Source organism: Balaenoptera physalus, assembly GCF_965194825.1.
Source record: "Balaenoptera physalus genome assembly, chromosome: 8".
Taxonomy (NCBI): Eukaryota; Metazoa; Chordata; class Mammalia; order Artiodactyla; family Balaenopteridae; genus Balaenoptera; species Balaenoptera physalus.
Window position 1 is genome coordinate 69,389,724 of NC_138887.1, and position 15,002 is coordinate 69,404,725.

The following is a 15,002-nucleotide window of genomic DNA, read 5'->3' on the forward strand; positions in this document are numbered from 1 at the left end:
AAGTATATCATGCCACTCCCTTGTGGCTTGTGGAGTTTCTGCTGAGAAATCAGCTGTTAACCTTATGGGAGTTCCCTTGTATGTTATTTGTCGTTTTTCCCTTGCTGCTTTCAATAATTTTTCTTTGTCTTTAATTTTTGCCAGTTTGATTACTATGTGTCTCAGTGTGTTTCTCCTTGCGTTTATCCTGTATGGGACTCTCTGCGCTTCCTGGACTTGGGTGGCTATTTCCTTTCCCATGTTAGGGAAGTTTTCGACCATAATCTCTTCAAATATTTTCTCTGGTCCTTTCTCTCTCTCTTCTCCTTCTGGGACCCCTATAATGCGAATGTTGTTGCGTTTGATGTTGTCCCAGAGGTCTCTTAGGCTGTCTTCATTTCTTTTCATTCTTTTTTCTTTATTCTGTCCGCAGCAGTGAATTCCACCATTCTGTCTTCCAGGTCACTTATCCGTTCTTCTGCCTCAGTTATTCTGCTATTGATTCCTTCTAGTGTAGTCTTCATTTCAGTTATTGTATTGTTCATCTCTGTTTGTTTATTCTTTAATTCTTCTAGGTCTTTGTTAAACATCTCTTGCATCTTCTCGATCTTGCCTGCATTCTTTTTCAAAGGTCCTGGATCATCTTCACTATCATTATTCTGAATTCTTTTTCTGGAAGGTTGCCTATCTCCACTTCATTTAGTTGTTTTTCTGGGGTTTTGTCTTGTTCCTTCATCTGGTACATAGTCCTCTGCCTTTTCATCCTGTCTCTCTTTCTGTGAATGTGGTTTTTGTTTCCCAGGCTGCATGATTGTTGTTCTTCTTGCTTCTGCTGTGTGCCCTCTGGTTGAGGAGGCTATCTAAGAGGCTTGTGCAAGTTTCCTAATGGGAGGGACTGGTGGAGGGTAGAGCTGCCTGTTGCTCTGGTGGGCAGAGCTCAGTAAACCTTTAATCTGCTTGACTGCTAATGGGTGGGGCTGGGTTCCCTCCCTGTTGGTTGTTTGGCCTAAGGCGGCCCAACACTGGAACCTACCCAGGCTCTTTGGTGGCACTAATGGCAGACTCTGGGAGAGGTCACACCAAGGAGTACTTCCCAGAATTTCTGCTGCCAGTGTCCTTGTCCTCACAGAGACAGAGCCACCCCCCACCTTTGCAGGAGGCCCTCCAACACTAGCAGGTAGGTCTGGTTCAGTCTCTCCTGGGGTCACTGCTCCTTCCCCTGGGTCCCGATGCACACACTACTTTGTGTGTGCACTCCAAGAGTGGCGTCTCTGTTTCCCCCAGTCCTGTCGAAGTCCTGCAATGAAATCCCGCTAGCCTTCAAAGTCTGATTCTCTAGGAATTCCTCCTCCCGTTGCCGGACCCCTAGCTTTCGAAGCCTGACGTGGGGCTCAGAACCTTCACTCCAGTGGGTGGACTTCTGTGGTATAATTGTTTTCCAGTTTGTGAGTCACCCAACCAGCAGTTATGGGATTTGATTTTATTGTGATTGCGCCCCTCCTACCATGTCATTGTGGCTTCTCCTTTGTCTTTGGATGTGGGGTGTCTTTTCTGGTGAATTCCAGTGTCTTCCTGTCGATGATTGTTCAACAGTTAGTTGTGATTCTGGTGTTCTCTCAAGAGGGAATGAGAGCACGTTCTTCTACTCCACCATCTTCAAAGATGATTTTAATAAAAATGATACATGGCATGGAAAACATAGTTGCTTATTACTTAGGGTTTGTTTTAGATAAAATGATAATTAGATGGATTAATTAACTTGACTTTAACCAACTGTTAAATCTAAGCTTCTACATGAATTTATCATGGGTATGTTTAAGTACTATGTGCTTTTGAGTTTCACCACTGCACCTTCTTTTTGCCAAATGAAAAATATTATTTCAAGACCAATTCTCCAAGTGTTTGACCTATAGCAGTCTTCTGATTCTTCAGCTGTATCCTCTGTCTTAGTCCATTCAGGATAACATAACAAAATACCAGAGACTGGGTAGCTTATAAACAACAGAAATTTACTTTTCACAGTTCTAAAGGCTAGAAGTCCAAGATCAGGGTGCCAGCATGGCTGGGTTTTAGTGAAGGCCCTTTTCTGGATTGCAGACTGCCTACTTCTTGCTGTGTCCTCACCTGGTAAAAGGGGCTGGGGATCCCTCTGGAGCCTCTTTTATAAAACACTGATCACATTCAGGAGGGTTCCACCCTCATGACTTAAACACTTCCCACAGGCTCTACCTCCTAATACCATCACCTTTGGGGATTAGAATTTCAACATATAAATTTTGTGGAGGACACAAACATTCAGACCATAGCATCCTCCCTTTGGTTCTGTGACATCATACCACCCTGGAGCTTGTATAGGCTGATTGTTCTATCTCTTCTTCCTTCACTGATTCTGTCTGCAGTTCATGGACCCCTAAATTTGGACATAGTCTTCCATCTTCATCTCAACTTTCTTTTATCAATGTATACTCTCATAGCAGCAGTAATTTTCTATCAAAACAGAGACCTTTCAACTTAAAGTTCTAGCTAAATTTTAGATACTCCAGAAGATCCAGAATCAAATCTAATGCAACACATCCTGAATCATATTTATCCTCCCCACTAACCTCCCTTTCCATTTTTCATATTGTCATTGTCACCCCCATAAGGATGCATGCCAAAAATGTTAGTTCTCTTTTCTTTCCATCCCATATCAATATGACCAGTCACCAAGCTTTGTCTTTATGTATTTGAAATATGTCTTGTCAGTATCCTAGAAGTTTTAACATACATTATTTGACAGTAGAAAAGAATATACCTAACACATATTTGTTGGCAACTATAATCATAAAGACTAGTAAATTTACCATCCATGGAAGCTCTCTGTGCATTCTTCTACATCTCATTCCCTCAAACGTAACCACTCTCCTGAATTTTGTGTTAATCACATCCTTACCATTAAAATTACATTATCATATATACGTATTTATAGAGAACATGTGGTTTCATTTTGCTTGTCTTTGAAATTTATAAAAATGGTATCTTCTGCAATTTGCTTTTTTCATCTATAATGCATATAGCTGTAGTCTATTCATTTTCACTGCCGAATTACATCCCATTTTGTGAATGTACCATGGTTAATTTATCTATTCTCCTGTTAAACATTAGGTCATTATGATTGTTTCCATGTTTCTGGCTTTTATGAAGAGTGCTACTATGAACATTCCATTATAGTGTATGTCTCTTGGTGCCCATGTACAAGAGTTTCTTCAAGATCTTTCCTGGGAGTAAAAAGATTTATTGCAGATTGTGTGCTTGTTCAGACTCACAAGATAGTACCAATTTGTGCTCTAGACTAATTGAACCAATTTACACTCCTCCTAGCACTGTGTAAGAGTCCCTATTGTTTCATGTGATGGTTAAGTATATATGTCAACTTGAGTGGGCCATGGAGTGCCCAGATATTTGGTTAAATAGTATTTCTGGGTATGTCTGTGATGGTACTTTTGGATGAGATTAGCATTTGAATTAGCAGACTGAACGAAGATGGCCCTCCCATTGCTTTCTCTGCCTGACTGTTGAGCTGGGACGTTGGTCTTCTCTTTAACTTGGACTGAGATTTACATCATTGGCTCTCCTGGTTCCCAGGCCTTTGAACTTAGACTGGAACTACACCACCAGACTTCCTGGGTCACGAGCTTGCAGACAGCAGATCATGGGACTTCCCAGCCTCCATAATCATGTGAGCTAATTCCTTATACTAAATCAGTCTCTCTCTCTCTCTCTCCCTCTATTTATTTAACCCATGTTTCTCTAGATAACCCCGACTAATACCCTTCATATGCTCACCAACACTTGATTTTGCTAGACTTCTTAATTTTTGACGACCTGATGGGTGTGAATTCATATCTTATTATGGTCTTTCACTATTTGTACTTCCTTGCTTGCAATGAGGTTATGAATATACTTATTCAATCATTCATTATTTATGTTTCCTTATTTATGAAATGCCCCTCTAAGCGTTTTGCCTAGCTTTCTGTTGTGGTATTTGTCTTCTTCTTGTTGATTCCTTGGAAAATTCTTATATCTTGGATCCTAATTCTAATCCATTTGTGGTTATATGTGCTGTAAATATCTTCTCCCAGATTATACTTATCTTTTATCTTTATTTATGATGTCTTGTGATTAACAGATTTAATTTTAATGTAGTCAAATGTATTAATTTTTCTTTTATGCTTAGCACTACTTGTATTTTGTGTAAGAAATGCTTGCCAACCTCAAGATCAGAAAGATATTCTGAATTTCTTCTTAAAGTTGTAATGCTTTGCTTTTCACATTTAAATTCTTAATCTACTTGGAATTGATTTTTGTGATTGTATGAGGTAGGCATCTACTTTTTTTTTTGGCCACACTTCAGGACTTGCAGGATCTTAGTTCTCCAACCAGGGATCGAATCTGAGCCCTTGGCAGTGAAAGCACAGAGTCCTAACCACTGGACCGCCAGGGAATTCCCAGGAATCCTTTTTTTTTTTTTTTCTCTGTATGGCTAACCAATCATCTTAGCCTCAATTAGTGAAAAAGACACTGTTGCCTTACAGATCTGCGATGCTGGTTCTGTCACATGTAAGTCTCTATAAATGCGTAGGTCTGTTTTTAGGCTCTCTAATCTACTCAGTTGGTTAATTTCTCTTTTCCTGAGCCAATGACATCCTGTTTAATTACCAGTGAGTCCCCTTTCCTTATTGTTGTTCTTTAGGAAAAGCTTAGCTATTTTGGATCTTTGCTCTACCATATACCTTTTAGAATAACTTTTCATTAACCCTGGTATGATTTTGGTTGAAAATTTGTATATTATTTTGGGAAGATAGATATCTTTAGACCACATGTTAGCATTCTTTTTGTTGAAATTTTAAGCCTTTCAAGAAAAAAATTCTCCGTAAAGGATTTAATGTCCTCGTTGAATTTATTTCTAGATATCTTATATTTTTTGTTATTATAAATAACATCTCTTTTCTAATTTATATTGTTTGTTACTCAGATATAGAGATGCAGTGGATATTTTAGATTGAGCTGATATCCAGACACCTTACAAAACCTTACAAAACTCTTGTTAAATAGTTTGTCTGTGGATATAATTTATTATTTAAAAAAACAAAGACATATATAGCATTCTTACTATGTGTAGGCACTATTCCAAACACTTCACAAATATTTATTTAATTATCTCAACATCCCTGTGAAACAGGTTTATTTTTTAATCCCCATTTTACAGATAAGGAAACTAAGTCACAAAGAGGTTAGGTAACTGCCCAAAGTCACAAATTTTCATTTGAACCTAGAAGGCAGGATTTAAATCCAGGCAGTTGATCCCTAAGCTCCATGCTAAACCAATAGCTTTGCTGCCTCTCCACTAGACTGAAAAGTTCTGTTTCTTCCTTTCTAATCCTTATCTTCCCTCCTTTTTTTTTTTTTTTTAACCTTTCTTTGAGGGTATTCTTTTGAATGTTAACAAAGATAATCCTTGTCTTATTATTAATTTAAAAGAGAATACTTTTATTTATTTATTTATTTTTAACATCTTTATTGTAGTATAATTGCTTTACAATGGTGTGTTAGTTTGTGCTTTATAACAAAGTGAATCAGTTATACATATACATATGTCCCCATATCTCTTCCCTCTTGCGTCTCCCTCCTTCCCACCCTCCCTATCCCACCCCTCTAGGTGGTCAAAAAGCACCGAGCTGATCGCCCTGTGCTATGCGGCTGCTTCCCACTAGCTATCTATTTTACGTTTGGTAGTGTATGTCCATGCCACTCTCTCACTTTGTCACAGCTTACCCTTCCCCCCTTCCCATATCCTCAAGTCCATTCTCTAGTAAGTCTGTGTCTTTATTCCCGTCTTGCCCCTAGGTTCTTCAGGACCATTTTTTTTTTTTTTTTTTTAGATTCCATATATATGTGTTAGCATATGGTATTTGTTTTTCTCTTTCTGACTTACTTCACTCTGTATGACAGACTCTAGGTCCATCCACCTCACTACAGATAACTCAATTTCGTTTCTTTTTATGGCTGAGTAATATTCCATTGTATATATGTGCCACATGTTCTTTATCCATTCATCTATTGATGGACACTTAGGTTGCTTCCATATCCTGGCTATTGTAAATAGAGCTGCAATGAACATTTTCGTACATGACTCTAAAAGAGAATACTTTTAATGATTTACCATAAAAAGATGCTTGCTGTAGGGTTTTGGTGGATAACATTTAAGAGGTTAAGGAAATTCCCTTCTATTCTTAGTTTACTAAGAGGTTTTTTTTATTGTTTTTTATCTTGAATGGGTGTTGCATTTAATCAAATGGTTTCTCTCTTCAATTTGTTTTTGTGGTGAATCCACTAATTGATTTTCATATGTTGATCTTTGCATCCCTGGGATAATCCCAGCTTGATACTGATGTGTATTTTCCTAAATCCTGCTGAATTTGGTTTGATAATATTTTGTTTAGGATCTTTCATCTATCATCATTAGTGAGATACTCTTGTGACTTTACTCTTTTTCACACTGTCCTTGTTCCTGGGTCTCGGGACTGGGGAGGCGGGCAAGGCGAGGGCGGGGCCTTGAGAGCTGCCACACACTCGGCCCCCTCAGTCTCTAGAAAGGGAGCGTGGTTCGGGCTGCAGGGCTGACTCCGAGCCCCCAGCGGCGGCAGCAGATTCCGCAGCGCCGCTCTCGGGGAGCCTGACCCGCTTGGTCCCGGAGCGCGGTGCGGCCGAGACGGTTCCCTAGGGCGAGTTCAGGGCGCCCGGGGAGCGCTGGCGGCAGAGAGCACCGCTTCCGCCTGTCACCAGCCTGCAGGGGTCGGTTTGGCTGGGCACGGGGTGGGAGTCCGCTCAGAGACCTCTTGTCCCTTCCAGTCAGGAGCCGCCCTCGTCCCTCGAGGGAGCGCAGCGCACGCAGGACATCGCACCCGGACGCTCGCCTCCGCCGCCTAAGAGAGGTACCATTCCCCGCGGGCTCCCTATCTGCGTCCAGGTGACCCAACCCGGGAGGAGAGCCCTGGTCCCGAGGGTAACCTGAAATTCTTGGGGAATAAAATTCTCTGGCCCCACTCAGTCCTTTTGGCCACTGTCAGCTCTGTTTGGGAAACCTGCACAATTTTCCACAACGTGAAACGACCCAAATAACCTAAGTTTAAATTTGTTTCGTTGGGTTTGTCTCTTTAACCTAACTTCTTTTTTGGGGGTGGGGGGATGGGTTGGCGGGGAGTGGAGGACGGCAGTTTACGGGGAAGAAGGTGAGTACCGTCTTCCGGATCTGTCCTTGCAGCTCCACTCCTCCGACCTGGCTGTCAAGGTTGTGTCAGGGACATTTCCAATGCCAGCCTGGAATGGTAGGGCCATTCAAAGCGAATTTAGACCTTGACTTCACCTATATGCTTCAGGCCGATTTACTGAGCAATCAGTTTTCAGGGAAACTTGGGCAAAGAATCGTGAGAAAATACCAAGATTTTGCTGAATGTTATTGGTGCTGCACCATGTCATATTGGCTTATATCACTTTTATTGTCTTCGTGCTCCTTTGTGTATGTATGTTAATCTTCTCTAACCAGCTCCTGAACAACCTGGGAAAAGCCAGGGATCCACCAGATATCAGTGCCTAACAAATATTTTTTCAATGAATAAATTTCATCAGTAACTTTGAAACCTAAAATGGTGCTTGAGCATCCAACACTTGATAGATTGGAAAGCGTCAATTTAAAAAAACCCACACACACCTTTTTTTATGGTTACCTGTAGAAAGGGCTGCATTTTGATCCTCTTGGTTGAAATGTATTGTGGTAGGAGTCTTGGATAGGGAGACAGGAGACCTGAGAACTTGCTGAATCGTATCACTGAGAATTTTCTAATCTGTAAAAGTAGAAGGTTGGAACACATGCTTTTTAGAGTTTCTTTCAGCTCCAAAGGTCTTTGATGAAATGAATCTATCACAACTTCATAAACATGTGTTGGATTTCAGTGGCTCCTGAAGACTGTTTATCAGAATGTTGGTAAAGCTGTTATTATATCCTTTCGAAGGAAAGTCTGAGAGTCAGCAACTTAGAGGAAAACCAATAAATACATAGTAGGCAAATTTGGCTTGATCAAAACCAAATACATAAGTATTTATAATTTTTTAGGTTTGATCAAAACCAAATACATAAGTAGTTATAATTTTTTAGGTTTAAACAGATCATCAGGTAATTGAATAATTTTAAGTTAAAAATATATCCCTTCATTTTTTTTTTTGTATAGAATATGGTTTTTGCCACAAGAAGATGGTTCTACCTGCCGCTGGGCTGCATGATGCTGATAAATTTGATTAATGCGGATTTTGAATTTCAAAAGGGGGTGCTTGCCAGCAACAGCCCAGGGATCATGGAAGACATTGATCTCCAGTGCTGGAATGCTTGCTCTTTGACACTGATAGATCTCAAGGAAATCAAGATAGAGCACACTGTGGATTCTTTCTGGAATTTCATGTTGTTCCTGCAAAAATCCCAGCGGCCTAGACATTATAGTGTCTTCTTAAGCATAGCTCAGGATTTCTGGGACATGTATGTAGACTGCTTGCTTTCAAGATCCCATGGAATGGGCAGAAGACAGGTGATGCCTCCCAAGTATAATTTTCCACAGAAGATAACAGGAGGTAATTTAAATGTGTACTTAAGAGAATAGCAGTTTAGTTTTCTTAAAAATACAATATTTAATCTTTCTGATTTTTAAAGTTTATCTAATAAGCTAGCAAATTTGCCATATTTTTTCCTAATATGATCAGCTTTGATTTTCATTTTTACTGATTTTATATTATTTAGAAACCACAGGAGCTCTGATGTGCAAATACTAGATTCTAAATGATCTTGGAATGATATATTTTTGTAGATCATTAAATTATCATCTTATTTTTTTCCCCATGAGTAGTTCATAAGAAAGCCATTTAGCCCTGTAATTATTCATATTACATTGGTTGAAAAAATTTTTAAACATCAACATGTATTTAGGCTTTTGAAATTAATTTTTTCAATAGGGTTGTTTAAAGGGAGGGAATCTTAAGAGTCATATTAGAACAAATGTTAACAATTTTTCCTCTCTAACCTTACAGGACTGGATTTTACAAAACATGAGTTTTACATTTAAGAGAACACAGAAAATACCTCAAGCAAGATGACATCAACCTGAAAACTTAACTCTGTGTCAGTATTTATGAGCTCAAATATTTCCTGTTGCATTTATCAAAATTATTTCTAATTCTTTAATATTGATGAAGATACATTGTATTTTTGTTGATATGTAATTGTTTTATGGCTATTGAATTATCATTTCCATATTTTGGGGTATTTTGTCAATAATTTTTTGTTTAGAAGGCATCTTTGTAAAGCCTCTTTTTTTTTTTTTAAAGAAAAAACCACTTAAAATGCAAATACAACATATTTTTTAATACAACAATCAGTGCAGTAAAATTGTAACCAGTTTTATCAGGTATCTTATACATAATTTTGACTTTAAAACTGTGCCAAAACTAATGCCAGTATTATCCTAAGAAGTAATATTTAATCTTGATGTAGTATACTGTGTGGCTTCTGATATATGTATCTCATCACCAAGCTATCTTACATATTATTTTTCTATGCATTAAGGCCTAAAATTTTGTTTTATGTTCTCAGTTTTATAGTCCTCATTTTAAAAAAGGAATAACAAGCAGAAAGGCAGTTAATTTTATTTTTTATTTTATTTATTTTTTTATAAATTTATTTATTTATTTATTTTTGGCTGTGTTGGGTCTTCGTTGCTGCATGCGTGCTTTCTCTAGTTGCAGTGAGCGGGGCCTACTCTTCGTTGCAGTGCGAGGGCTTCTCACTGCGGTGGCTTCTCTTGTGGCAGAGGACAGGCTCTAGGCGCACGGGCTGCAGTAATGGTGGCACGAGGGCTCTAGAGTGCAGGCTCAGTAGTTGTGGCGCACGGGCTTAGTTGCTCCGCGGCGTGTGGGATCTTCCCGGACCGGGCTCAAACCCATGTCCCCTGCATTGGCAGGCGGATTCTTTAACCACTGCGCCACCAGGGAAGTCCCCATCTTAAGCCTTTTTGATGGTACTTAGATATAATGTTCTGTTAAATCCCCCCAGTTTTGGTCACAAATCATGTCATTTGTGTATAGAAAATTGTATTCTTTTTTCATCATTTACTTATTCATTCAAAAAAATTCATTGAGCTTGGAGGTACACTGCTGAGCAATCAAGACACAGTTCTTGACTCCCAGAGTTGTCATTGCTGTGGGACAAAGATGCAGCAGGAAATAATATAATTCAAAAGCACTTTTATGATGTCAAAGTATGTTTTTTTTTCCAAGAAAGAGAAATTGTAACCAACATAGGGTCGAGTGGGGAACAATATGTATTTCTCTTTTGCCCGATTCAAAATCATCAGACTAGATCAGGCAGATCATCCGAAAAGAAAACCCCAAAACCCACCAATTCTTGCAGTGGTATTATGGTAAAGACTCAGTCGGTTTCGCAGCTTTGGTTTTATGCTGAACTCATATAGCTTAACTCATAACCAGTTGTTTTCCAGAGCACTGAAAGCTGAAAAAAGACAGCAAAACATCTAATATTGCTCCCAAAATATTTCTTCAGGAGGTGATACAATGGATAAAAATTGAGCATCTATGCTTAAAGTTCCTCTGCTCTTCTTATAGAATTTTTTTTTCTTTAAATAAACTTTTTACTTTAGCATAGTTTTAAGTTTGCAGAAAAGTTGCAAGGCTAGTGCAAAGACTTCTTGTATATGCCTCACCCATTTTTTCTTATTGTTAACATCTTACGTTAAGTTGTATGTTTGTCATAACTAATGAACCAATACTGATACGTTTTTAATTAAACTTCATATTTAATTTGAATTTCACTAGTTTTTCCCCTAATGTCCTTTTTCTGTTCCAGGATCCCATCCAGGACACCACTTACAATGAGTTGTCATGTCTTCTTAGGCTCTAAGAAGATGTTTTTGATGACCTTGACACTTCACGATGCTGGTCAGGTGTATTGCAGAATGTCCCTCAATTTGGGTTTGCCTAATGTTTTTCTCATGGTTAGACTGGGGTTATAGGTTTTTTGGGGTGAAAACTACAGGAGTAAAGCACTGTTCTCAGCACTTCCTATCAAGGGTACATGCTGTCAACATGACATAACACAGATGGCGTTTAACCCTGGCTGAGGTAGCATCTGCCAGGTTTCTTGGCTGTAAAGTTACTTTCCCTTCTTTTTCTATGTTGTATTCTTTGGAAGCAAGGCACTAAGCATTACCCACACTTTAGGGAATGGGGAGTTATGTTCCATCTCCTTGAAAAGGAAATATCTACAAAAATTAAAATAAATACAAGCGATTATGAAACATGGTTTCCAGTGAAACTAATGTAAGCTCAGGCTATGTTGGCAGAAGGTGTGTAAAAATGAGAGGGGCTAGTTTCATTATACCCTCCATGTGTCCTGTTACACCTGTAAATTGTTGTTCGGTTCTGTTGGTCTCAGTATAGAGGAATAATCACAAACTGTAGCACTTCAGAAAGGGCTGGCCAGATTCATGGTCTGGAATGATTAAATAAACTGGATATTTGACCCAGAAAGACTGAGGGTGAACATTATAGTTTTTTCCTGTGGTATGAAATGTACCCTGTGTTCCAGAAGGCAGACTGAGGACCAGATGAACAAAAGTTGTTCACCTCATTATTCACTGGTTTTCATCCAATATGAGCAAGCACTGGCTAACAGGGTCTAATCATGGAATGAACTCCTCCCTCATGTGGTAAAAATCTCATTACCGAGGAGTGTTGAAGCCACTTTCATCTGTGCTCACTCAACTCCATTTTTATTTTCTTGACTTTCTTTTCATGTAGTTTATTAGCAGAAGTCTGGGAGCTGAAATTTTGTATCAGTTGACTCATGGAAGGAAATATACTGTCCACCTTTCAGCCAGGCTGGATGGGAGAGGCACCAATCCCCTAGGGCTCAGAAGTGGTATGGTGGGAGCACAGGATGTGAGGAGAGATGGAGACGTGTTAGAATTAGTGACCCTGTCAGACAGAGGGACTGATTTCACTGGCTCGCTGCCGGGTGGCTGGAATTATAATATGCGAACTTTGGGTATTGTCTGTCTACCAAGTGCAAGTGTCTGGATTAAGCAACCTTACTACCCTCCATCTGTGTACATTTCTTCCTCTGTTAAATGGCTGCTAGGTAATAACCTGCCCTATTTTTACCTTTCCTCTTCCTGATGGGTAAGATCTACAACAGCAGGGAGAAGTTCTACAGAACTCACAGATTATTTTGATTGCAGTCAGTCCTAATCAATCTGGAGATACCAAGTTGTACTAAATACAAAAAATAATGTTCAGCCAAGAAATATCAATTCTATTTCTATCCACTGGTTATATTAATGTAATAGTATTTATGCCTCATTTTAGAGAAAGTCTGTCACTGTTATGAAGCACATACATTTGAACTACTTTAACATGTCCATATTTAGCATTCCCTGTATAGTATTTTGTTGGCTGAACCTTCCCTTTGAGCTCAGGACTTTGCTGCCTTTGCAGAAGTTGAGGGGAAGGTTGCCAGGAGCTGAGGCCACCATCACACTAATTCAATAATTTATTTACTGAGGTGTTGGTTACAATAATGAATGAGATGTGGTTTCTATCTTGTCTTTAGGGAGCTTAGAGTCTGAGGAAGGAACTTATAGTCTACAAAATGGAGTAAACATTCATTGCTTTTAGCCATGGACACTTCATCTCGATTCTATGTGTATCTGAGATGTTCCTGAATGTGTATCTGGTGCTTTTTGTATGGGCATCTCATCGTTGCATGTTCCTACCCACATCCATTCTTGTGTCTCAGTAACTCCCCTTTACATGGAACCTTTGTGCTTAGGGCTGCCTGTGAAGAAGAGGAACAAATTATGCTGTCTACTATCTTCTTGGGGGTGGTGGTAATAGAGAAAGGGATTCAAGAGAGCACAAAGCTCACTGATAAGCTGATGCATATTATGTACTCCTGTGAGCCACAAGGAGAATGGGCAGCTGGGCCAGGGTGAGAGGCTGCTGGTAACTCATTCTAATTAGAACAATAACAACAATTGTAATTTCTCCTCTCATGGCAGATGCTACTATCCTCACAGACAGAATAATGAAAAATTCCTGGAGGAATGTGAATTGGGGGAGGAGGAGTAAGGGGAAGAGGGAGGAGAAAGTAAGAGAAGGTGGGCCCAGTGGGGTGTTGGAGCCGTCTTTTATCTGATAATGAAAGTGGATTCTATGCGTGTCTTCCCAACTCTGCATTCAGTAGCACCATGTTGGTAGCTTGAAACTGGTCATAGTGGGATTGGCAAACACTACAAATAAGGGTTTTTTCCCCTTGCAGAGCTGGTTGTTATACATTTAACCAGTACACTGCTGTGTGCACCCTATGGGCCTAGAGTCTAGACTCAAATTCCAGTATATTTTCCTTTCTGAGAAAACAGATTCTTGTCTCTCCCAACCCTGGACATGAACTCAATTTTGCAGCTTCCTGAGTGGAGAAGGGGGTTGACGGAAATGGAGACAGGCTGTGGAAACCGCATAATGCCATACAGGGACACAGACATCTAGCATTGCTCTACATCTAGCATTAAGGCATCTACCTCCTATTTGGCAAGATACCTCCACCACCAAAAGAATTTCTCCCTACTCCCCCTTTTCCTTCCCCATTAAGGAAGAGACGTAGCATTAGAATTTGTTTATATATTAAGAGTTAAAACATGTTTATTTTAGTTTTATTGTTTAGCTTATGAATAACATTTGCTTTTTATAGGAGAGAGAACTTATTTTACTTTGACCAACATATTTGTTGCAAATGTTTTTGCTGCCCAGTATTTATATATACTTATAATAACATATTTATAATATCCTGATTCCCTACTCCATCCATATGCTTTGGATGGGATTGGCTTCCTTCTGTCTCTGGGTATAGGCAGTTCTCAGATCTGGCCAAAGTCATGATGAATGGTTCAGGAGTGGGCATATGGCCAATCAGGGGTCCCAAGATGCAGAGACAGTTGCAGAGACTGTTGAGAGATAGGCATGCACTCTTTTCTACTGGATTTCAACCTGGGAGAATATAATTCAGGAGCTGCTAGGGAAGGAGAAGATCCTACTCACAGAGTTTCAGTTCCTAGATCCAACAATGCCTGTAGTTTTAATTAGTCCTAGATTTGATAGCCCCAGAGCCTGTAAAAGTTGGGTTTTTTTCTTTTTGTTTTGTTTTGTTTTTTGGCTTAAACCAGTTGGAGTAGTTCACATCAATTGAAAGAGTCAACTGATACAACATGTTTTACAGTTTTCAGTTAAGAGAATTGTAATCTTTAGAAAGAAATTGATAACAACTCTTCTCACAGTATGTGTTGATATTTTCAATAAAAATACATTATATGTGCTTTTATTTTAAGTGTTTTACTAAAATATTTATTCTAAAATATTTGCTTTACATTTATATATACAGATATTTAACTAAAAAATTATAAGCAGAATTTATTTCAAAAAGTCTCCAGAGTATTTTATGTAGGAACGCTCTTCTCTGGCTCATTCACAGTTTTTACTGCTTTTACTCTCTGTAAGGCTCCTCCTCGAATAGGAAGTTTTTTAAGAGCAATATCTGTATCAGCCAGAGGTCCTCCCACTAATCGGGCAGGAGTGCTTTCCACTGTTACGACCCCACCAGAGGGCACCTAAAAAAAGCAAAAGTAAATATTTACGAGTCCATTTACAAAATTTTTCACTAAGAGGAAAACCCATTCATCCTTCAGCTAACTTTGGAAGAGACACAAAATGTACATAGTAACTAGGAGACAGCATGGACTAATGGAAAAATAAGGGCCTTGGAGCCTTTGCAATCAGGGCCAAATTATGTCCAGAAGAGGACACCAGGAACACTGGAATATGGCATGGATCTATTTGCCAGGCAAAGGAGGCACTGCACACTTTCTGTCAAA

The 15,002-nt window shown here is 39.3% G+C and overlaps 2 protein-coding genes across 8 annotated transcripts in view; one reads left to right on the forward strand and one right to left on the reverse strand.

Moving 5' to 3' along the window:
- The window catches only part of FAM237B (family with sequence similarity 237 member B), a 41,761-nt gene extending 30,326 nt beyond the window's left edge, over nt 1–11,435 (forward strand). The window contains exons 3-6 of one of the 5 annotated variants that reach the window (XR_014266438.1): nt 6,871–6,953; nt 8,247–8,640; nt 9,094–9,184; nt 10,925–11,435. Coding sequence is in view for 1 of the 5 variants with exons in the window: in XM_082472139.1 (XP_082328265.1) it covers nt 6,871–6,953; nt 8,247–8,640; nt 9,094–9,128 (512 nt within the window). In the remaining 4 variants the exon portion in view is untranslated. Of the gene's footprint in view, nt 1–6,870; nt 6,954–7,006; nt 8,641–9,093 lie in introns of those variants that run through there. The other 4 variants (XR_014266440.1, XM_082472139.1, XR_014266441.1 and 1 more) reach the window with 4 other exon arrangements.
- The window catches only part of CFAP69 (cilia and flagella associated protein 69), a 69,221-nt gene continuing 63,915 nt past the window's right edge, over nt 9,697–15,002 (reverse strand). For all 3 annotated transcript variants that reach the window (XM_082471740.1, XM_082471741.1, XM_082471742.1), the window contains one exon: nt 9,697–14,738. In XM_082471740.1, the coding sequence (XP_082327866.1) occupies nt 14,568–14,738 (171 nt within the window). In that variant the 3' untranslated portion in view covers nt 9,697–14,567. The remainder of the gene's footprint in view (nt 14,739–15,002) is intronic.